General features: G+C 42.9%; 1 protein-coding gene and 1 pseudogene across 1 annotated transcript in view; one reads left to right on the forward strand and one right to left on the reverse strand.

Moving 5' to 3' along the window:
• The first annotated feature begins 1,044 nt into the window (after nt 1-1,044).
• On the forward strand, nt 1,045-1,919 carry LOC128841744 (SCAN domain-containing protein 3-like; annotated as a pseudogene).
• A 5,105-nt stretch (nt 1,920-7,024) lies between these two features.
• The window catches only part of EFCAB7 (EF-hand calcium binding domain 7), a 44,361-nt gene continuing 26,823 nt past the window's right edge, over nt 7,025-24,562 (reverse strand). Inside the window, exons 9-14 of the mRNA XM_054037108.1 lie at nt 23,626-23,783; nt 23,293-23,426; nt 21,157-21,305; nt 18,418-18,627; nt 13,427-13,534; nt 7,025-11,480 (exon numbers count right to left, since the gene is read on the reverse strand). Of these exons, the coding sequence (XP_053893083.1) occupies nt 11,406-11,480; nt 13,427-13,534; nt 18,418-18,627; nt 21,157-21,305; nt 23,293-23,426; nt 23,626-23,783 (834 nt within the window). The 3' untranslated portion in view covers nt 7,025-11,405. The remainder of the gene's footprint in view (nt 11,481-13,426; nt 13,535-18,417; nt 18,628-21,156; nt 21,306-23,292; nt 23,427-23,625; nt 23,784-24,562) is intronic.

Genomic DNA, 24,562 nt, shown 5'->3' on the forward strand with positions numbered 1-24,562 from the left:
TTTGTACCCTAAAGTTCAAAGTGGGGAAGCAGCCTTGACAGCTGTGAAGATGTGAAGCATTACATAAGGACAACATACAGTATTATTATATATTAGATTGGAAACTCTTTAGGGCACACACCATGTATTTCTGTGTCTGAGTACAGTAAATAACTCCAGGTCCATGAAGCCCGCATCTTTCTGCTTTTATTAATAAGTAAAAAGGTTAGTTTGTGTGTAGGTGCACCACTGCCCTCTATTGCTGAAATCAGAACTGCACAACTGCTAACAGCAGGCCCTATGCTGCTAACATCTAGAGCACTGGTTCCCAGACTGGCGGGGGGGCATGAAGAAATTCCAAAGGGGGCGCGAGGCAGTGAAATTTTCATAATGAATTTTTTTTATCAGCGTAAATTTTTTTTATTTTTATTTATTTATTTATTTATTTATTTAATAGACCAACAGACAATAAATTATACATATTCTGTATACATAATAACTATTAATAAAATTGTCCAATTACAGGCCTATATTATTTAACTACAATTAAGTATTAAAAATCTTCTCATATTTGATTATGAATATAAGTAGGCAAGAATAAAGGTATAACATAAAGTACAACAATAATAAAAATACAACTATAAATAAAAGTATATAACTGCAATGTTTTCAAATTTCATACCACGAAATGTGAATTTATTTATTTATTTATTTTTTGCCTTTCGACGTGTAGGAGTGACTTTTCGGTCGGTGGGGAGGCCGAAGAACGATGTAGAAAGCAACGGAACTTCTTAAATCTTCCTCACTCACAAGAGTGTTTGAGACTGTTCTATCGTAGGAGTGGTTACCTCCACCACTCACCGCGCAAGACCGTCTACTTGCCGGACTAGTGGTGGGGTGTATATATAGGGCAGCACGTGTCCGTACATAATAGTAGTAGTAAATAAACGTTCACGATAACTCAAATTAACTTGCATCCGTTATTATTAACAAATCAGAAAATTATTTATATAGTTTTTTTATTATTATATTATGGCCGCGATTAAGAAAAGGAATTTCACCGTTATGGAAAAAAATGGGATCGATCATCCTCAATGCATAGCATGCCATGCAGTTCTCAGCAGTGATGCCTTGAGACCTAGTCGTCTTGAGCGACACTTGACAAAGAACCACAGCGCTTTGAAAGACAAACCAAAAGAGTTTTTTGCTGCTAAACTTCAAAATTTAAAACGCATGAAACTGGACACTACTGGAGCTTTTCGTCCATCAACTGTTCACCAAAGTGGTAGAAGCACCTTATGAACTGTCATTGCTCATCGCTAAAGCCAAGAAAGCGCACATAATAGGAGAAACTCTTGTGAAGCCTTGTTTGTTGAAAGCAGCTGATATTGTGCTTGGTGCCGAAAGCAAGAAAAAAATATCAGAAATTTCGCTTTCCAACAATTCCGTGAAACGTTGCATCGATGACATGGCAAAAGATCTAAAACGTCCAGTTGTGGAAGCAGTTTTTCTTTCGCAATTCAGTGCGACGATCCCACTGATGTAGCACAATGCTGTCAGTTGCTCGTCTATGTTCGATTCATTAACGATGAAATTGTGAAAGAAGAACTGCTTTTTTCGCAGGAATTGACGACCACATCAAAGGCTTCTGATGTTATGAAAACAGTTTCCGACTGTTTTGAAGAAAATGGACTTGCATGGGAAAACTGGTTGGTGTATGCACAGATGGTGCTCCAGGGAAAACTGGTTGGTGTATGCACAGATGGTGCTCCAGGGAAAAACTGGTTGGTGTATGCACAGACGGTGCTATTTTCCAGACAACTTTTCTGGCAGCCCTGTTCATAAATTAGCACGTAATCCGTTCAATGTTGATGGTTTTGTTTTTTTGCCAACCCTCCAGGGTTATTATAGGGGAGAACCTTATCACAGGCCTAAACATAGGCGTGTGCAGCCCATTTCATTAGGGGGTGCACACAGGGAGCCCCGCCCTAGTCCCGCCCCTATCCACTCCCTCCTACTTCCCGTCCCCAGACTTCCCCCTCAGAGCCCACAACCCCCCTGCTCCTTGTCCCCCCCTGACTACCCCCTCCTGGGACCCCTGCCCCTAACTGCCCCCCAGGACTCCTCCCCCTACCTAAGCCTCCCTGCTCCTTGTCCCCTGACTGCCCCCCTAGGACCCTACCCCCTATCTGTCCCCTGACTGCCACGACCCTTATCCACACCCCCGCCCCCAGACAGACCCCCGGGACTCCCACACCTATTCAACTGCTCCCCACCCCTGACAGGATCCCCAGAACTCCCGACCCATACAACCCCCTCCCCCGCTCCCTGCCTCCCCCAACCCCTCTCCACATCCGTGACTCCTGACAGCCCCCCCAGAACTCCTGACTCATCCAACCCCCCCAGATCCTTGTCCCCTGACCACTCCTTCCAGAGACCCCCCCACTAACTGCCCCCCAGGACCCTCCTTGCTCCCTGTCCACTGACTGCCCTGACCCCTATCCACCCCCCACCCCCTGAGAGACCCCGGGACTCCCATGCCCCATCCAATCCCTCCCCGGCACACCCCGTGCGCAAGCCTATGGGCCTAAGACATGCTGTTGCTGTCAAGTCCCCCCCCCCCAAATATGTTAGTGGGAACAGCAGATTCATGTCTCTCGCTGGTGGAATCGCCTGCACTTCCCCCCCCCCCCGACCGCGTAAAGCTGAAATCGCGCATGTTAAATGCGCGTAAGATGCCACAGATCTGTACGAGGTTCTGATATCTAGCTCATGAAGTTCTGAATAGCCATGGTGACCTGTGCAGTTAGCTGAAAATTCAAGGGCTTGCAGATAGCTCCATTTAGGGGGAGAAATTGGTGATAGGATTGCACCAAAGAAACACCTATTTCCTTACAAAGAACGTACACAGTCCTGCTTCCCTGAATACAGCACGGCAGGAATCAAGCAACAGGAGATAGTTTACAGCCCTCTGCCCACGTCATTCAAATTCCTGGGTGGCCTGTGGTTTGGTTGGGGCCCCTGTTGTGTAAGCTTCCTGGTTCTATAAAGGACATTAAGGGCTTCTTATAACTATTTTAAATGATGGGCGGTGGTTACAACGCCCAATTTCAGTGAGGTTTCATCCAACCCATAAACAATGACAATCATGAAGCTCCTAGATGGCAAGGTGTATATTACATTACCCTTCTGTGGGACCTTTTATCAATGCTTTTATCAATACTAGTTTTTAAAGCATTACAGCACCCAAATGGAACGGAATTCATTCAAATGAAAGTTGAAGGTGTTTTTTTTTTAATGTAGATTTGGAAAAGGGAGCAGCACTACCAGAGCTTACATTAAAAGGTAAAGTATTTATTTTAACTACTCTGATTAATTTCTTCCTATTCTTACAGCTTGTTGCCAAAGTCAATGGCCGTTGTTAACCTAAGCCTGGGCAACAGGGGGTCTGTTTTTCTTTCTTTTAAATGGATATCAACAATCAGTGTTATTGCAACATACACTTTCCTTTTAAGCTTAGGTATGTATACTGTACCAGTTGTGTTACAGAATTTTTGCACAATATGCATTTGAGTAACTATTTATTTTCTGCAAATACACTATAAGCTTGCAGTTGTCTTTGATGTATGTAGGCAGTGCGTGAAACCCTGACCCCTTTGAAGTCAATGGGAGTTTTATCATTGTTTTCTGAAGAGCCAAGATTTCACCCAGTATGTCTAAAGACCAGACCAGGGGGATTGCAAGCCAGGACTCCTAAATTCAGTTCCTGGTTCTTCAGCTGATTCACTATATGACCTTGGGAAAGTGACTTAACATCTCTGTACCTTGGTTCTCCAGGTAAAAACGGCTAAAATAATACCTACTTCAGGAGAATATTTAATTGTTTGCAAAGTATTTTGAAATTCTCAGATGCAAGGCACTATAGATGTGCCATGTTTTATTTCAGAGTAGCAGCCGTGTTAGTCTGCATCCGCAAAAAGAACAGGAGTACTTGTGGCACCTTAGAGACTAACAAATTTATTAGAGCATAAGCTTTCGTGGACTACAGCCTGAAGAAGTGGGCTGTAGTCCACGAAAGCTTATGCTCTAATAAATTTGTTAGTCTCTAAGGTGCCACAAGTACCCATGTTTTATTATTATTGTTCTCGAGGGAAAATGAACATAGTGGAAACTCAATCTACAACTGTTTATAGCACTACTCTTACCCTTCTGAACAGTGAAACAGCACTTAGAATGTGCTTCTGTCTCAAGAGCAGGAAGGCACTAATTTTCATTTTGAAATCAAGGAAATAATTTAATTCATCCAGTCCCACCAGAGATGGCTGCAGAGGTACATGCATAAATATTTGCAGGATTTGGGCCTCGGTGGTTAAATATCAGGCTCTGGCAAAGGAACCAGTCTCCGAGAGAGAGATTGGGGGCTGGGGTGAAAAGGGGTGGGCGAAGGGAGACAATGAAGCCACAAGAGCTAAGGAAGATACATATTGCATCTGACGAAGTGGGTATTCACCCACAAAAGCTTATGCTCCAATACATCTGTTAGTCTATAAGGTGCCACAGGACTCTTTGTTGCATATTGCTCTTTGTTTCCTATGAGTGCTTTGAGATTATAGCTCTAGGGTGAAGTCCTGACCCTACCGAAGTCAGTGGGCGTTTGCCATTGACTTAATTGGAAACAGCATTTTACCCAGTCACACCCCTGGTTAAGCTTCCCCAGCTAGACAATCACCAGGCTGTTGTGTTTGGGTCCTTTTAAGCTTCTCTTGGTCTGAATAGATCCTTACATTCTCTTTCTTTGGCCCCTCTGGCCCACTTCCTGGGCACAGACTCTCAGTCACCCCTTCACTGAAGTGGGACATTGCAGTCCAGCTGCCGTAGGCCCCCTGATCCATGCTGATCACCCCACACCCCCAAACACCAGTCACTTAAGCACATCCTCGTGGGCACTGGTTTGCAGTTTATCTCTCCAGGGATATATAATGACTGAAACACATAATACACAATCTTTGCAAAAGCATTTCTAAAACAGTTACTCTTCACTGTACACAGCACAAGAGATACACGGATCTGGACAAAACAGTTCAACACCTACTTGCCCTTCCCTGCTTCAGTTTCCTTGTCACCCTTGTGTGTTCTCCGGGTGTAAGTCAGAGTCCTCTAGGGTGTCCAGGATCCTCCATTTTCTCCTGCATCTCCCCAGGGACTGCGCCTTGATGGAATGGGAAGGCTGGCATGTTCCGATGACCCTGAGAGCTATGCCTGCTGGAGTATTACACCTGGTAGGGTCACCCAAGCCAGATGGGTTGAAGGGTAGGAGCCAGACTCAAGGCAATCCCACCGGTCCTTCCCCTAGGGGGCTGTGAGTCAGGTTAACAACCTGTCCATACAAAAATGCTTTCCATTACAGAAACAACGCAGGGACAAGCTGTGTCGGTCACAGATTTCCAGATACAATCATCAACTGTGGAGAATCGCAATCTGCTGGACATAAGACAAGATAGTACTGGCCAACCAGCAAATCCGGCCAATGCTATGATTGCGGGGAGTCAATGTTGCAAGGAAGTTCTTCAGCTGAGATGAGCTTCTCAGGCTATATCTAAACTTAAAATGCTACAGTGCACAGCTGCAGCACTGCAGCTACGCTGCTGTAGCGCTTGGACGCTCACTACAGTGACGGGAGGGGTTCTCCCTTTGCTGTAGTTAATCCACCTTTCCGAGAATTCTTCCATTGACTTAGCACTGTCCATATCAGTTAGTAGCCTCTGAAGATGTCAGTGCCTGGATGGGCACGAGCGATACATGGTGCCTCCATTTATCACGGAGATTTTATAGGTCCCTGTCTATAGCTAAGGTGGCATTCTACTACTGTGGTCCAAGCCCATTTCAGCTTCTTTGTAACTTTGGTTTGGAAAACTAGTGTGGCCAGAAAATTGGCAGATTTACTCTCCAAAGATAAAGGAGATGGTTTCTGCAAAATTGGGAGAAAATTTGTCCATACATCTTTGAACAGCAGTCTTGAAATGAGTATACAAGGAGTATCAGATTCCTGCTACAACCAGCTGGACTTTGATTTTATAAACATGGGGAATGCAGTGACAGGAATAATGCATTTTATACCATTTTATCTAGCAAGGTCTTGTTGTTTCCCAGCCAATCTACCAGCTTTTTCTTAGTGGTATGAAACTTCCAGTGACTGTTTGTGTACTATTAGGACCCTGGGGCAGCCTTTCAAAGGTGTGTCCTGTTGCCATCCTTTCACCGTGCCCTTAGAGAAGGGTTCTAAATGTTGGTTGGTTTAGCTTGTCAGACCCAAGAGGTTAAATATTTACAATGCATGTTGCTACAACTTATACTTTTTCCAAATTATATTGAAAATGGACCTTTACTGTCTCTCCTACAGGTTAGAGAACCAGACCACATGTAAGATCTGTCTAGGGTGACCAGATGTCCTGATTTTATAGGGACAGTCCTGATTTTGGGTTTTTTTTCTTATATAGGCACCTATTACCGCCCACCCCCTGTCCCGATGTTTTACACTTGCTATCTGGTCACCCTAGATCTGTCTAAGCTAGGGGTCGGCAACCTTTCAGAAGTGGTGTGCCGAGTCTTCATTTAGTCACTCTAAGTTAAGGTTTTGCGTGCCAGTAATACATTTTAACGTTTTTAGAACGTCTCTTTCTATAAATCTATATTATATAACTAAACTATTGTTGTATGTAAAGTAAATAAGGTTTTTAAAATGTTCAAGAAGCTTCATTTAAAATTAAATTAAAATGCAGGACCCCCCTGGACTGGTGGCCAGGACCCGGGCAGTGTGAGTGCCACTGAAAATCAGCTCGCCTTTGGCATGCGTGCCATAGGTTGCCTACCCCTGGTCTAAGCACTGGTACCTACAGTATGTAAATTGTGGCAGTCCTGTAACAGTGCTCTCATTTCAGAACTGACCTTTCCCTGCCTAATATACTGTTACAGCAGAATAAGTCAGAGTACAAGAGTTGCTGGTGGATAAATATAGCTTTTCAAGACTACTTGCTACTCAGTCAGACAAGGTCACATAAATTTAATACTTATTTAAACAGACGCCTTTTAAGAAGCCAGTCACTGGTGTCACAGTTCTTTATGTTGACACTTAGCATAACTATAAAAACTGCAATAGACAAAGTGTGTAATTTCTGTTTCAGCTTGTTTCTGGATGTTACATCCAGCTTCTTTATTCCAGCTCACCCTGAAGATAATTGGTTAAAGTCAGCAGCTAAGAACCCAAAGCAAAGCCGTCATCTTTTTTACACGGCTTATTTCCTTATGACCTTATGTGACAATCTGGGGGACCTGTCTCTGTACAACTTATGAATTCTGGATGATTTTGTGAACTCTATGGATAACTCCAATCCGCTACACATAGCAAATCAGACAAAGGCTGATAAGGGCCTATCATGTATCATCACACTCCCTGTCTGGAAGAAGCTACAGAACAAACAAAATAAGTTGTTAATGACTGGCAGAAAAATGAGTGTGGTAAAGTGGAGGGTGCCTAAACTGGAAGAATGCAGTCATCATTACAGGTGGTCTGCTGGGAGGGGGATTTGGAGGAATGGAAAATCCCCAGAAAGGGAACAAAGAGATCAGATGTTAGTGCAGGTGTTTAAAAATGCAAAGGTGGAGAAGTTCAAGAGAAAGGGACAAAGGGGCATGTATCATGAGTGAGGGAACCTTTTTGACTGCAGCCAGCCAGAGGTGAAGGACTCTGTCACTGACTGCAGGGAACAGAGAGAAAGACTCAATGATTTGGAAGAGATGCCAGACCTGGAGGACTAATGATGAGGAGGCCTGGAACCCTGGAAGGAAACGGACTCAAATCCTGAAAAACACTCAAGAGTGGTGAGGACACTGAGGCAAGGAATATTTTGCTTAAATCTGTATATCTCGTATGCTGTTTGAATTAACAGTTATTATTTTAGAAACCCTATGCAAAGTCTGTGCCTATTTACTTCAACTACCATGTGCCCCTGAAGAGGTAAACTATAAATCAGAGTATTCACAAGGAGGGATCTCTGGGAGTGGCTGTTTTTAAGCTACTGGGGTGTCTTCGGGGGTCTGGCCTGGTCTTGAGGGCCTACAGTAGCTGAGCTATGTGATTCCACTTCCAGAAGGGATATCAAAGAGTCTACACCCAGGAAGTGTGCCAAAGAGCCTGAAGTGAGAGCAGGGCTGGCTCCAGGCTCCAGCCAAGCAAGCTCGTGCTTGGGGCGGCAGATTCTAAGGGGCGGCATTGCGTCCAATCTTAGGGCAGCATGGCTGACCAAGTTTTTTGCTTTGCCTCCGGGTCCGGCCGCCCTGGGGTTTATTTTATTTTTTTGCTTTGCCTCTGGGTCCGGCCGCCCTGCACCCTGGGGTTTATTTTATTTTTTTGCTTTGCCTCTGGGTCTGGCCTCCCTGCACCCAGGGTTTTTTGTTTTGCTTTGCCGCCGGGTCCGGCCGCCCTGAAAAAAGTCAGAGCCGGCCCTGAGTGAGAGACAGTGGCTGGAGTTTACTCAGTGACAAAGGGGGGCTTAAAATCACACTGATCCAGTAAGTTGGGCCCCAAATTCAACAGTTTCGTAAGTGTCCAGCAGGTGGAGCTTGACTATGACACTTTAGACCCAGATTTTTTTAAAAAATGTAAAGGAATAAAAAAAACAAGCAGTGGCTTAATCAAGCAGAGCAAGTGTAAGTTAAGTACTAACAGCAACAAACACTAAAGGGGAAAAAATCAAATCACTGATAGATTGGAAAAATAAAACCAAGAGCCCCCACTCTTAATAGTTCCAAGACACAGGGCAGGTCTACACTTAAAATGCTGCATCGGTGCAGCTGCGCCATTGTAGCACTTAAGTGAAGATGCTCTTACGCCAATGGGAGAGAGCTCTTCCATCGACATAGTTAATCCACCTCCCTAAGAGTGGTGTGTCAGTGGGAGAAGCTTTCCCATCAACCTAGCGCTGTCTACAGGGGGGGTCAAGGTTGGTATAACTATGTCGCTCAGGGATGTGGATTCTTCACACCCAACAATGTAGTTGTACCAACATAGGTCTGTAGTGTAGACCAGACCTAAGATAACAGTCCCACACATAATCAAACCCACAAATGTGTATATTAAACCGCAAGAGCCCCTAGGCCCAATTGAGATAGCAAGCTCTTCCTCAGGGAAGCGTTTACAAACAGATGGAAATACAGCACCGATTTTCAAATTGCACTACCGGATTTACAGAATCCAGTCTTTGTAGAAACACAATACTGTAATTATAAGGGATGGCTCCGTTTCAATATTTCCAAGCGTAACTACTAAGGCAGATGAAATCAACTGAATGCAGTGCCTTGGCAGCAATATTTTATAAAAGATATATTGCAATCTTCCCTTATTACTGGGTACAGCAGTATTTGGAGCATGGAATCTGCTTTACAGACACACACCAAAAGTAGAGAAACAATGTCACAAATGTAAAAAGGCTTCATATTTTAATTGTAAAGTGTACCGCACCCATGGAAATGGAAATACGCATTATTATGATTGTGGTGCCAGTGACGTTTTACAGCCGTGTAGGAAAATAAGGACCTGCCTCAAGAAGTTTCTGATCATGTCAATTAAACACAATGCAAACAGCTAAGGATCAGGTGTGGGTGGGAAGAGGTCAGCATAAGGAGGAGCAAAGGGATGGTATGTGGCACACAGGAAAGCGGAAGCTAGATGAAATACAGCCTGGTCTACGCTTACAAGGTAGCTCAACATAGCTATGCTGGCCAGCTGCAAAATAAAGACAAGAGGGTTGAAGTGGTGAAAGTGAAAAAGGAATACACAGGATTAAATAATTCTATAGCAAATTCAACATTCCTCTAGTAGGGCTCACTCTGCACACTAGTAATTTTTCAGAAAGAGACTGCATAGGGGTAACTAAGCATTTGTTCTGTTAGGAAAGCAAACATTCTTCATAATAAAGAGAGTCTGTCAGAGGCCATGGAGGAAGAAGGGCCTAACCCCAAAGTGTAGACACAGTTATGCTGACAGAAGAGTGCTTCCATTGATGTAGCTACCGTCATTTGGGGAGTTGGAGTTTGGATGGAAAAATCCCTTCTGTTAGTGTAAGCTGTATCTACACTACAGGGTTATATTGGCATAGATACGGCTACACCACTATGTTGGTATAGTCTTTGTAGTGTGGTCGTACACGGACTGAAATGCGAAAAAAAAGGCATGAAGTCAATATGGGAAGAAGGAGACGAGGAGGCTCAAAGAAGAAAGGACTGAGCAGAGTGTGTGAAAGGGGTGCAGATGGGAATCAGAGCAGAGACGAAGGCAGGAGTGGAGAAGCACAGCACTGAAAGTGGAGTGCAGGGAGTCTGACTGGGTAACGTGTGAAAGCCAGTGAAGGGATTCAAGGGAGTGTTAGCTCAAGAGAGAGGAAGATTTTAGTTGCAGGATTCTGGATAGAGTACAGAGGAGAGAAGCCTGGAGGTGGAAGTTACATTAATCAGGGTAAAAGATAACAGGTCAGATTTTTAACACAGTGTCAGTGACAGAGAGGAAGGGACAGATTTTAGAGATATAGAGGAAGAAGAAACTGGGTTTGCCAAAAACCTGGATATAAAGGAGAGGAGTCAAAACTGACATCAAAATTAGAAGTGGCGTGACATGGATGGAGTGAAGTTGTCAATGGTGGCAAAGAGGAGAGAGAGAAGGTCAGTTTTTGACATGAGGAGTTTGAGATAGTGGTGGGGTATCCAAAAGGAAAGAGCAGGTGGATGGAGAGACAGTTGCACATGTGGGACTGCACAGCAAGCTATAGGAAAGACCGTTGGCTGTGCCAGCCTTGGCATTTGTGAGACACAGCTGAGAAACAATAACTTGCACTTCCACTACATGTCAATTACCACTGCTACCCTTATGCCCAGGACCAGCTAAGGATGTGAGAGAGAGTGTAGCAAGCTGGTTCTCTGGGATACATTCAAAACATAAATGATTCATTTTATGTAAAAAGCGTGTGCGTGTGTGTGTGTTCTTTCTGCAGATGATTATTCCTTTCAACCTACCAGCTGATTTAGGGTTTCAAGGCTGTGTTCCCCTCCAACAAAGGAAAGCATATATATTTCTAATTCCCTCAAATCGGCAGAGTGCAGGGGGGAGCGTGTGGCTGCAGGCTTTGCAGTCACAAAAAGCCATATCTGGCCGTCAGATCTGAGGGACTGGATAGGATTGAAGTCAGGCTTTGTGGTTCATTGGCTTGAATAGCTGAAACCATGGGAGCAAAGCATAGATACAGAATAAATTATCTGTATCAGTTTTGGTTCTGAAATGGACAAGATTAATCAATTTATCTATTAATCACAGGGCAATCCTGATTTAGTTCTTGTTTTAGTAGCTCCAAGAGTGGACTGTTTTCTAAACATGGTGTTTAAGGTACGAGAGAATGCACACAATTATATATCCATTCTTCTTGCTCTTTCAAAGGCATCACATGCTGACAAACCTGCATGTAAAAATAGGGAAAATATAATGAACTCTCTTTAGTTGCCATTCTTTCCTTAATTCCTACCCAACTGAACATTTACTACTTAAAATGCCATCTAGATAACATTAATAATTGTATTTCTAGTACATATTGAAAAAGTTAGCTGATGCAAAATTGAAGCTGTGTAATGATAGGTATTATTACTGCATTTAACTACATTATGGGTAAAATCCTGCAGTGGGCCCTAAGCCTACAATTCTCATTGATTCCAGTGGAAAATGAAGCTTATAAAACACCTTGCAGCCAGGGCTTTGGAGCTGTGCTCCGACTCCGCTTCAGCTCCAGGCAAAAACCTGCAGCTCCACTGCTCCGGAGCTGCTCCGCGCTCCAGCTCCGGGCTCCGCTCCAAAGCCCTGCTTGCAGCATGGAGCCTCCTATATCTGATCAAAGCTATCAGCAGTAGTGTTAGAATAACCCTAATCCTGCACTCCCATGGAGCTGCATCAATCTAAATGAGACGCCAAGCGGGTGCAACAGTCCATCTGCACATGCCAGGATCGGGGCCAGAGGTTGGATAATGATGAAATACAGAATGATATCATTTGAATGATCTGCATTTGAAAGAGAGACACTGTACTTCAGAGGAGGGATAGCTCAGTGATTTGCGTATTGGCCTGCTAAACCCAGGGTTATGAGCTCAATCCTTGAGGGGGCCACTTAGGGATCTGGAGTAAAAATCAGTACTTGGTCCTGCTAGTGAAGGCAGCGGGCTGGACTCAATGACCTTTCAAGGTCCCTTCCAGTTCTATAAGATAGGTATATCTCCATATATTATTATTTACTTTTAGCACTTTATAGAGCAGGTTTTTTTTTAACTTGTATACCCATTTATTTCAACTTTTACTAAAAATAGTACAACTTCTGGAATGGGAGTCAGCCAATCATATTGCCAATTGGCTAAGCACTGTCCATAAATTAAGTTTTTTTAAAAGTATGCCTGTTGGAAATTATATTGTCCATAACATACATCATATACATGTATTTTTTGTGTGTGACTGGATAAAGCACACACTAAGTCTGTGCTTCATGCTCATGGAATGCATCAGATGAAGAGAAACTTAAATTTGGCCCAAAATTAAAATGTTTAAGAGCTGCTTTTTTTTTTTTTTTAAACAAACCTAAGATGATAATGCCAATGAAAACCAATAAACATGCCACTGCAGGTGTTAGAAGTAAATCTGAAAGTGAAATTGATTTTGCACAAAAGTAAAACTGCCTAGTTACAGGAAATTGGATTTTTAAGTTTTTAATTTTTAATAATCTAAGGTGTCACTAATAATATAAACAACATTATTCATTTGCAGCATATGGATGTTAACTGTCTCTCTTTAATAATAGTATAACGAACATGCATCACTCTACTGCAACAACACACATAATAAAACATGATTTAATTTACACTAATCATTTAAGAAGTATAGTCATTATAATTGACAGTTCATACAGGCAAAACATCTCCTGCTTTGAAAATAATTGTGTTAGGCTTGCATTAGCATTTACAAGATTTATTAATTGGTGACCAATCTGCTATGACAACTCTCTTTTATTGACATTAGGGGCTTGCTTTTTAAATAGGAGTAAATGCTGAAAGGTATTCATAATTAGTATGTACAATTATAGTGAAAGGGCAAGCGAATCAGACATTTGCATGCAAAAACTGGCTTGTTGTACATTTGTCTGGCCATCTGCACAAGGAAATACCTGCATATGCCAGGTAGGTGCACAATTTTGAAAATCACGCCCTCCATCTTAACTATATTTCTCATGTAGGTGGACAGTTCTCCTTTTGCTTCATATCCACATACTTAATATTAATACAGAAAGATTTGCAAAAAAACAAACTCTAAAGGTGCCACATATGATATTTTTACTAAGATTTTAAATTAGGGAAATAATAACATTACCATCATGGATTTTGGTGCCACTTCAACAGCAAAAATGTTGAGTCCCCTGTTATTTACACAGTTCTTACTCTGCTCATTGTTGACATGAAGAACCACTTTGTTTTCAGACTGTAAGTGGAAAAACGTTAGAGGTCTCATTAGTCTTCATGATTAAATGGCCGCTTCTTATAAAACAACTTAAAGATGCTGGTTATTTCATCTGAAATTGCTATTATAATGGGATGGAAAGTTTTAAATATGTAGGGTAAAATTTTAAAATGCACCTAAGTAACTTGGGATGGGACCTAAGTCCTTTTTCAAAAGCACCCGTGTCACTTAGGACCTCAAGTCTGATTAAAAGTCAATGGGATTCCTATGTGACACAATTGCTTTTGAAAATTTTACCCACAGTGCTAGATTCTCTGCTAGTGTAAACTGGCACAGGCCCTAACTTCCTTGAAGCTCTGCCAATCCACACCAGCAGAGAATTTGGTGCACAATGTACTTGTTTGGCATGCATGACGAGTAAACAATGTTATGCTTTGGGGCCAGCTCTATATCCAAGATATTGAACGTACTACAGGAGATCTCTAGCTCAAGCAGTAGAGGACTGATTTGGGAGCTGAAGGAGCAAGATTCAAGTCAAAGAGAGAGAGAGAGGGAGAGAGAGAGAATGTATGTGTAAGCGAGAGAGAGAGAGAGACACACACACAGATTTGTGGTAATTATGTTCATTACGTGCGGATCATGGATTCATTACAAACAATCTCTTCCAAAATACAACTTGCTTACATATGAACTAATTCTTAAATATTCAACAAAATTAATGTAAACAAAACAGTTTAAATAATGAGCTACATCCTGCCCTTTGATGTGTGTGTCCACGGCACCCACTGAAGCTGTGCACACACTTCTGAGAATGAAATACGACCCAATAAATAAAACAGGAGACAGTCCAACTGTTTTTTAAGAAATGAATGGTATGGCCCAACCACAGTACAGAACCTCAAGCAGTTCTGTGGAGCCACCTAGCTCCAAAGACAGGAATGTTTGCAAACTCTGGGAGAGCAGGCCCCTGCTTCTGGATAGATGGGTAGTGGCTAAGTGACTGTCCAACTCCACAGTTACACCCCAAATGCCACCTCTGACAGTCAAAGCACCATGTCAGGGACACAGTGACTTTTGAACACCTGAGCAACAGTGGGTTGGGTCTGACTGAACAGGCCATGCTGCTCCCAGCTTCCAGTGAATGACTCTGGAATGGAGTTGTCAGTCAACCGGGCTGAAGATCCCTCCCCACTCCTCTCAGAGAACGGGGAGAGGTAACCCATAACTTGTAAGACCTCATCTCCAACTAGGGTGACCAGACAGCAAGTGTGAAAAATCAGGACAGGGGATGGGGGTAATAGGAGCCTATATAAGAAAAAGACCCAAAAATCAGGACTGTCCCTATAAAATCAGAACATCTGGTCACCCTATCTCCAACCAGGGCCGGCTCCAGGGTTTTGGCCGCCCCAAGAAGCCAAAACCAAAAAAAAAAAAAAAAAAAAAAAGCCGTGGCCGCAATTGCAATCTGCGGCGGCAATTCGGTGGGAGGTCCTTCACTCCCAGGCGGAGTGAGGGACTGTCCGCCGAATTGCCGCCAAATACCTGAACCTGCTGCCCCTCTCCCGACCCGCCGCCCCAAGCACCTGCTTGAGAAGCTGGTGCTTGGAGCCGGCCCTGTCTCCAACCCTGTCTCCTGCCCTCCTCTGTAACCTCTGCATCCCAGTGGTAAGTAGAAATGGTCAAAATCTACATAGGATAGGGTTACCATATTTAGTGCCTCCGAAAGGAGGACACTCCACGGGGCCCCGGCCCCGCCCCCAGCCCTGCCCCAACTCCGCCCCCTCCCCAAAGTCTCCACCCCCTCCCCTGCTTCCCGCGAACATTTGAGTCGCGGGAAGCCTGAAGCAGGTAAGGGGGGGTGTGGGGGGAGGAGGCGCGGCCCACCCCCGGCCCCGCGGGTCCCCAGCCCGGCCCCCGTCCCGTCCCCCGAGCTCCCGGCCCGGCACCGCCGGCCGAGCCCCCGAGCCCCCGGCCAGGCCCGGCACCGCCGGCCGAGCCCCCGAGCCCCTGGCCCGGCCCGGCACCGCCGGCCGAGCCCCCGGCCCAGCCCCCGAGTCCCCGGCCCGGCACCGCCGGCCGAGCCCCCGAGCCCCCGGCCCGGCACCGCCGGCCGAGCCCCCGGCCGGCCCCGCACCGCATGTCCGATATTCCCGGACATGTCCGGCTTTTTGGGATTTCCCCCCGGACGGGGATTTGGAGCCCAAAAAGCCGGACATGTCCAGGAAAATCCGGACGTATGGTAACCCTAACATAGGAAAGCTTACGGATAAGAAGAAACTTTAAGCTTTTCTATGGACAGCAATCAAATTACAAAGCCCCTATGGGCTGGGCCTAATTATCAAATGGCCCAGTGCAGAGCTGGTATATTCAACATGCTACTTATTGCTGTACAAAATAGCCCAAACTGGCCCCATAGAGCTGATCTAACATGTTACATACTCTCAGAAAAACAATCAAAGGAACTATTTCAAACTGGAAAACAAGACTTAAATTAAAGACATGCTAGTATGTATTGCCATTCACTCATGTTTAGATAAATTTGGATTTCACATGGGCATTGAGAAATGCTAGAGATTCTTAGAAGAATGCTAACAAACAATTGCTGCTCCTTATTGTGAAAGGGAATAGGAATATGATTGTATCAGACAGCAGCCCCCTCCTCCTATTTAACGGCTACCTATGACTCTATAAAGATAAGATTGGCAGAAGTGCTGTCTGTGATGCTCACAGTACAAAAGGTTTATGTAGATTAGAATGCAAATATAATTATGTTTGAAATAGCCTGAGGCTGAAAAAACCATAAACACCACTCTGTGTTTATCTTTTCATTATTATTATTATTATTATGTTCTGATCTTTTCTTTGGGAGTGGTCTACATTTCTACATGGGAAGCGAGATGAAGACGGTTCATAGAGAAAGTATTCTGTACTGTGTGTGAATAACAAGTGGGCATGGAAACAGATGCAGACTGTTTAGTACATTTTTATTTCAAATTGCAGGCTATGGCCTGATAGAGTTAATTTTAGGGCCTACATGGGCAGGTGAGAGCCATGGCTCCACCTACTCTCTACACCCTTTGGGGCTGTGTGTGCAGGGACACAGACCACAGAAGGATGGGAGATAGGCCTTTTACTCCATCTATAGCTGCTGGGAAGGGCCAGACAGAATCCATCCCTTACTTACTAGCATATTCCCTTATAATTAACTTTAGAAATAATAAAGCATTATTTACTTTATACTTTGCAACCAATGCCTGTATTTATGATTTGAAAGGTTAGTAGTAAACTCTGTGGAGACTATGAGAATGATGATATACATAACATTGCCCATTTATCTTTTGCAGTCTTTTGTAGTAATAATAATAATAAAAATAAAATACTAAAATTTTCATGAAAGTTCAACAAACTGGTCCAGTGCAGAGCAGAGAAGCTTGTGGAATCAAAATCTCCATTGGTGTAAGTGACAGTTCCATTAACCAGCAGAGAATTTGGCCCTCGGTATTTAAGAACTTCTCTGAAAAATCCCCAAGCTGCATCTAATTTATCTACCTCTGAAGGATGAAGTGCTGAGAGAGTCCTGCCAGGATTTGAACCTGTGATTCCAGGGAGTCTAGATATTTCAAACTTACCATTAGATCACCAAGTCATTCCCTCCTGATAAGTGTTCCCTTCTAAAAAAATTTGGCTACCCACATTAGGCCCTAGTTTTATTCTAGCATCTGACTACACTATTTCCTTATTCTGAAATCCTAAGGTAAGTGAAACTGAGTGTGAACAGACTTGGCATTAGGCCCTAAGCAAAAGGGTTTGAAATTTCTGCTTCCATCTCACTGAACACTTTTGCCTGTATTTACATGTATTAGTTTGGATTAATAATTAAGTAAATCTTTTGCACAACAATAGAGAAAGAAGCCAAATCCTTCTGCAAGACATTCAAAAACCTGAACAGACCAGGACAAGACTCAAAATAAATGGTAGAAACTGGTGGACGCCCTACGTACCTCAGGGTGCGGGAGGAGTGGCGGATTAGCCACTGGACCAAAGGGGTCTGTGCCCAGGGGCCCTGGCCAATTGGGGTGCCCCCATGCCCTGACCCGTGCCGCTGGCCTGGCACTCCAACCGGGGAGTGGGGGAAGCTCCCACACCCTGGCCCCGTTCCCCGGTTGGAGTACCAGGCGGGCGGGGGAAGCCCCCGCATCCCAATCTTGTTCCCAGGCAGGAGCACCGGGGGTGGTGGTGCAGAGGGGACTGCAGGCGCCCCCACTTGCTCTGGCCCAGGGCCCCCCCAAACCCATAATCCCATTCTGGCGGGAGGATACAGAAAGAAGATAGCTTTAAAGGTAACAGTTTAATGCTTCATCCATAATAAGCCCCTAAAACCAAAATCTGTGCATATCACTGTTCACTCTTAGTACACATTTTTTTCTAAATGCAAAATTTGTAGAAACTGATCTTTTTCCATGACCAGTTTTGCTTTGAACTGATCAGCATTTTCTAGTGACAAAAACTGTTTACTGAAAAATTCCTGATCAGTTCTAATCATGAAGACATAATATTGCTAATCTTTTACACCACAAAAGTGCAATGCCTTTGTAAATACAGATAGGAATTCAGCTGATAATACAGTATGCAAATGCCCAACATCTTCTTAGTAAATGAATGTTTTCTTTAGGCCTGATCCAATGTCCATTTGACAAACTGGTAGATGGACAAACTCCCATTGTTTTCAATGGACTTTGGATCAGTCCCTTAAAGAAGGGGCTTTTTTTATTAAGTAGGTACAGACTCTATATATCAGAAAGTGTTACTACAGAAAGCTTAATGACAAGGGAGTAACAACAATGATGTACATTAGCACGAAAATTATTTTGTGTAATGTGCATAAGAGAAATATCACACAATACCTTATTTTCAATAACAGAAGTGATCCGTGTATCACTTTTGTAGGTATAGACAATTATACTTTCACCACTATCCAGTACTTTGGCATCTCCTTGGTTAACAACAGACTTGCAAATTGCCCTGTTAAGTTGCCTGCTGCCTGCCTCCAGATAAACAGCTTTAATTCTGGGTTTGAATTTTTCAGCATAGATGTCAATGACAAAGGGGCATGCCTGTTATAGAAGAAAAATACAGTAATGATATACAGTATATTGTTTAGTTCTTGTTACTAATTTATTCCTCGGATTTTTATTCCCAGCTCTGTTTTCACAGTTGCTCTGATGTAGAATTATCCAAATATAGATGCACCATTGGGTATAAAAAATAGACAGACTTAGAAAACTCTAGATTTCCTGTTCTTTGTAACCTTTTTTGGTCATTCAGAAATTAGAATAAATCAACACAGCACACAGCCATCACCGATAGTGCAAGCCTTGATGCAGTGAAATATACTGTACCATTCATCTTCTCAGATCACAAAATGTATCAGGCACAGAAGATGAAGTACTAGGGATTTGAGCACCAGAAATAACCCTTTCCTTCTCAGTATTTTGGCAAACTCTTGCCATTCAAATAACTGGTTTTTGCATGCAGATTTAAAATTGAAATTTTGTGATAGGAAACACTCTTTGCGCTTCCATTTTGTTGGTTACGATTAGTATGTGTGCCAACAAGGAGATGAGATTTTGCATTACTTTTAATAGGCTCAGTAAGAGTACATCGGCTTTTAAAATGACCATCAGAATCTGCTGTCTGTTAGCACCAACACATTTTTACTTCCATTTTTTACTTTATACAGTAGAACACCTCGGGAACTGTTCATAACTGTTAAATGTTTGTAACTCTGAACAAAATGTTATGGTTGTTCTTTCAAAAGTTTACAACTGAACATTGACTTAATACAGCTTTGAAACTTTGCTAGGCAGAAGAAAAATGCTGCTTTCCCTTTATTTTTTTAATAGTTTACATTTAACACAGTACTGTACTTTGTTTGGTTTTTTTGGGGGGGGGTGGGGGGGAGGTTCTGCTGCTGCCTGTTTGTGTTCTTCTGGTTCCAGAAGAGGTGTGTGGTTGACTCGTCAGTTTGTAACTCTGGTGTTCGTAACTCTGAGGTTCTACTGTAGTTGCTGTTAAAAGTGCTGCTGAAAGGGTAATCCAGGAATTGAGGGGTTAAATTATATGTGCTATTGAAGCAAACGGTTCAAGCACACGGTATATAGTTTGTACTTATCCTTTGGGAAACAAAGCTTCTAACCCACAAACCACAGTTGTGCAAGGCAGAGAACCCTTCTTTGTTAGAGAACAGCTCTCTCTAGTGTCCAAACTGCAGAAAGACAGAGCATCACGTCTTTCCAGCTTTGTTAGGGATATTTGTAGGACAAGTGATGCAGTGTAACCCAGTGAGAAATTGCTCACAACCATTTGCTAAGTTTTTTAAATCTTCTCATTGATATGAGAATGGCTAATTCTAGCCTCCCAAACCCCAAAATACTACCACATCAGTGTTTTTGTGTTAGTAGATTTTTGTTTCATGTGCACAGAATGGTTTTCTTTGGCAATTACATAGTCATTGCTTTGGTTTAAGAGAAAGTAAACAAAGAAAAGAAAATGATCACGGGCTGATAAAAAAACAGCTTTTCTTGGGAACAAGATATAAATACTGGACTTTCCTGCATATTTATGGAAGGTTCTTTTTGTGTCTTTATAGCTTTGCTTTACTTCCCCAATCCTTTGCTAGAGTTACCCTTTGAAAACATCTTCTGTTGACAGAGTGGTAAGGAAGTGTGGGCCTTTAAAACCAACCTCAATGCCACTTGGGCACATGAGTGCATGGGGAAAAGAATTCCTGATCCTACATATGACACATTACTTTCTGGGCATTGCTATGACACTGTGGTGAGAGGCAGCAGTAAAAATCCTAAAAGAGCTAGTTAATCCTTTCTGGAGAGTTTGACCTCTGAGTCCATGTAAAAACACATTACCTGGAAGGTGTATTTATTATTGTTTTCATCTGTGGGTAGGTTCTCCTTGTCCTGCTCAGTGCAAACACCCTCCCTCATCCCCTGCTTCCATCCTTGATACCTCATTCTGCACCTGACTCCTTCATGGTTAATTCTGGAATGAATACAGGTGGCAGCCATTTATTTGTTTTCAAGGGATGCTCTTCACAGCAACACACAGATGCTTTTTGGCTTCCCTTGTGGTTTGAACTAGGGGAGGGATTCTTTCCCAGTTAGCCAGGCCATGTTGGAAACCAGATTCAGAGCTTGGATAGCGAGAGCCCTGCACCTTTGGGTGCATTGATAGGCCACAATTTTCTGCCTCTCTCTTCCCACCCACCACCTCACAGAGAACTGCTTCTCCTCAGCAGGTCACACCAAGCCCTCCGGGTGGTATGTCCCTAGTCTCTCTAACAGGCCCTGTAAAATACTGGTATCCAGCCTCTGGAAGATAGTTTAGTTCTCTCTTTAAACACTGAGGGTTGTCATTGCAGCAGCTCTGATCTCTACCTCCTCGGCTGTCCCCCTCAACAATGCTAGCCCAGGGAACAGAATGCCAGACCTGAAATGCATCGTGGAAACCTTCTGAGCTGCATTGCTGGCCTACTGAAATCAATTTATGAAGGTCAGAAGCAGTGTTGCAGTTAAACGTTCAGCAAGTTATATGGGAAGTTGTGTATTTTTGATACACAACTATCATACCTCTGTCATTTCCAGTGCTTTATTGTAGCCCAGTGACAGTAAAGTGACCCAGAGGTCACTAGGATCCCCTTCACGGTCATTGGCCTCCATGAGATTCAAATCCATAAATCCCTGTCTTGTTAGCTCATTCTTCTTTGTGTCAAAATTCTCTGTATAAAAGGAAACAAGATAGCTCTTAAATTACTTCTTCCTCGGGCATACAAACCTGCAGTCTCCACCCTGGCCTTTCTTAGGCAAAGCTCCCATTGACTTTAGTGAGGGCTGCACGATTTGGCCATTCGTCTTGCAGCCTCTAGTTCTCCAAATTTCATTATAAAATGCTGAAATGGTAAAAGATTTTCTTGAGTGAAATGTGTGTTGTTTACAGGGCTTCCCCTAGGATTTTAGGGAATGGCAGAGGCCGCAGGCTCATTGGCCCAAGAGAGGGGGAGGTCTCAAAATGTAGAGTGTGGCTTGAATGATTTTTTTCCCCCACGGCAATATCTGCAGTGGAGCAAGATTTTAAGAAAAGAGAGTTCTGGGAACAGGAAATGAAAGTCCAGTGGAGCTGTAGTGCTTTGGGGGCACTCTTGATAGAACATGTGTCAGCAAACATATAATTGAAATGTTCCTATGTCAGAGAATTTTAAAAATGGTTTTCTCATCATAACAATGTTAAATCTTGACTATATATTATTAAAAAGGGATTACCAATTTAATAAATCTATCTCAGGGTTGAGATGCTATTACAAACTGCTTGAACTTTGCTCTCAAGATTTATGATATTCATCTGAATCCTTCGACTGATTAATGTCTGGTAATCCATCCAGCATGTTCACTGACACTTCCTCTCTCATAGGCACACACAAATATAAATAAAGGTATAAAAGGTGGTGCAGAATCTACGGGGAAGAAACAGAAGGAGAAAAACTGATTTACAGGAGAACAGTATTTGGATGACCTCTCTATCGTTCAGAAAAAGTTCCAGACACACTGTGGGGGTTTTAGACAGAAATGTTCAATAGGACCTGCAAAATTTAAAATGTTGTGGCCAGAATTAAGCAGGTTAAGAGGGGGTTGTAGCCAAATCACCACTGTCAACTAACTCTGACCTATCTTTCTATCTAGTCACTTATACCGCCCCATCACTGTAGTATCTGAGCATCACAAAATCATTAATGAATGTATCCCTTGTGTGGCAGAGCTGTATGTCATCAGGGCTTTGAAATATAACTGATTTTAAGTGTTAAACAATGCTACAAAAATGTGTGTTTTTTCCCCCTGCCAATTGACATTTAAGGCCAAATACTGCCCTCAAAAGGTGCAGGACTCTCACTGGCATTAATTAGAACAGTGCCTACAGATCAAGAGCAATACATGACTGTAAGAGTCCTAAAAATCTGGCAGGTTTTCAACACCAATGCACAGAAGTCTCAGAAAGCATGTTTGCAGTTGTGAGAAGGACAATATGGACAATTGTATGGACTGTTTATGAAGTTTTAAAAGATTGATTTCCAATGGAAAATACCTACATCTGGAGAAGCATTGCTCCAATTGATATTTTCTAGTGAAAACAATAATAATATGCACTAACTGTCCTGTTTTTCATGTTCAAAGCTCTTCACACACATTGATTAACTGACCTTACAAAACCCTGTGAGGTAGGAAGGGATTACCATCTCTATTTTACAGACGAGTAAACTGAGACAGAGAGTAACTGCAGCAGGTGGATTCAGTATAAGACCCACAATTAGAACTTTATAGTTCTTGGCACTCAGTTCTCTATTCAGAACATGTCCCTCACCCACAAAACTTGAAATGCACAAACAGCCATGAGAAGCATTTCTTCTACAGATGGACTATTAAACAAGAGGACTGCAAGCCAACAGGACAGAAGAAGAATAAAGTGATAGGAGAGTGCAGGAAAGGAAAACGGCGAGAAGACGGGGTGGTGGCGGATCGAAAACAATGGGGAAGGGGAGCAGTATCTATCACACTATCTTGCTTTGGGCTACCCAGTAATTAGTGTACATATATATATATGTATATGTATGCATGAATCTATATTAAGAATAACATTGTATATGAATGTAGGTAACGTCTCACCAAAAGTTCAACATTACTGGTCAGTTGAATTAAGCAGAGTTACAAGCTTACCCTTGCATACAGTCCAGGCTTCCTCGTCACATTTCTCGCCACTAGTCCTCAGCTCAAAGAAATTGTATTCTTCCAGGCTCAGAAGGCCATTTCCATCTAAATCAATCATTTCAAATATGTCTGATAAAGCTGCTCTAAAAGACGGAGAAGACAAGACCGTTTTTAAATGCTTCAGCTTCCTTCCTCACACCATTGCAGTGAATGATCCAATACGTTGAAAAATGCTTTTCCAAAGCAACGGCATCCAGACAGAAATGAATTCAGCAGCATAAAGGATACTGAGAATATATACTTTTAGGACAGCTAGCATGCCTCCTTGCAAACATGACTCACTTGAACTCTTTGGTAAGGGCCAGCTCTCCATCTTCATCTCTATAAACCAGTTTGGCTTCTCCAGTAATTTGCTTTTTTATCTTCTTGAGCCTACAGCCAGTTGTGAATGGAATTAGCCAGTAAATACCAGGTCCCAGTTCACCTTTCCACATAAACATCTATTCTCAATGGAAAACAGAGAAATCTGTGAGCCATTATTTATCCAAAGCCTGCCTTCATTATTAATATTCCCACAATAATGATCAACAGAAGGTCCTCACTGTTACAGCCCCCATATTTTCTTTCCCTAGAGATGGCAAATCCCAACAAGATGCTTTTCATGCCAGTATATAAACATGAGAACTGCCAGTTGTAGTAATATTTACATAGCTGTGTAGGACTACAAGCAGCCTGACTGGAACTGTTCAACATTTCTGCTGCCCCACAGATTTTTAACCAATTTAAAATGTTAAGCTTGAAAATAAAACAAAAACAAAACAAAACACTTTTCCTGCCAGAGGAGGCAGGTTGACAAAACTGCATCAACTTTCTCATTGTTTCCCCCTGAGAGTGTAAATCAGCTGCAGACTGGCTCACAATCTGGCCCTGATTCATCAACCTGCATCAAATTTGCAACAAAAGTTTTGCATGGTTCCTTGTAAATGTTCACAAGCAACAAGGGGTGCAAGAGACAGGCTTGCCACATGATTAAAGATCAGGGCTGGGATTCAGGAGACCTAGGTTCAATTCCTAGTTCTGCCAAAGTCTTCCAGTGTGGCCTTATGCAAGTCACTTAGTCTTTCTCTGTCTCAGCTCCCCTTTTGTAAAGCGGACATAATAATTCTCTCTTGTTTATTAGATTGTAAATTCCCCTGCCCCAAACTCATTTCCCTGTGGCTTGATAGCTGAGGAGATGATTTCACATTGTCATTTCTCCCTCTGTTGGTTTTACCACAGG

The sequence above is a fragment of the Malaclemys terrapin genome, chromosome 8, assembly GCF_027887155.1.
Source record: "Malaclemys terrapin pileata isolate rMalTer1 chromosome 8, rMalTer1.hap1, whole genome shotgun sequence".
NCBI lineage: Eukaryota > Metazoa > Chordata > Testudines > Emydidae > Malaclemys > Malaclemys terrapin.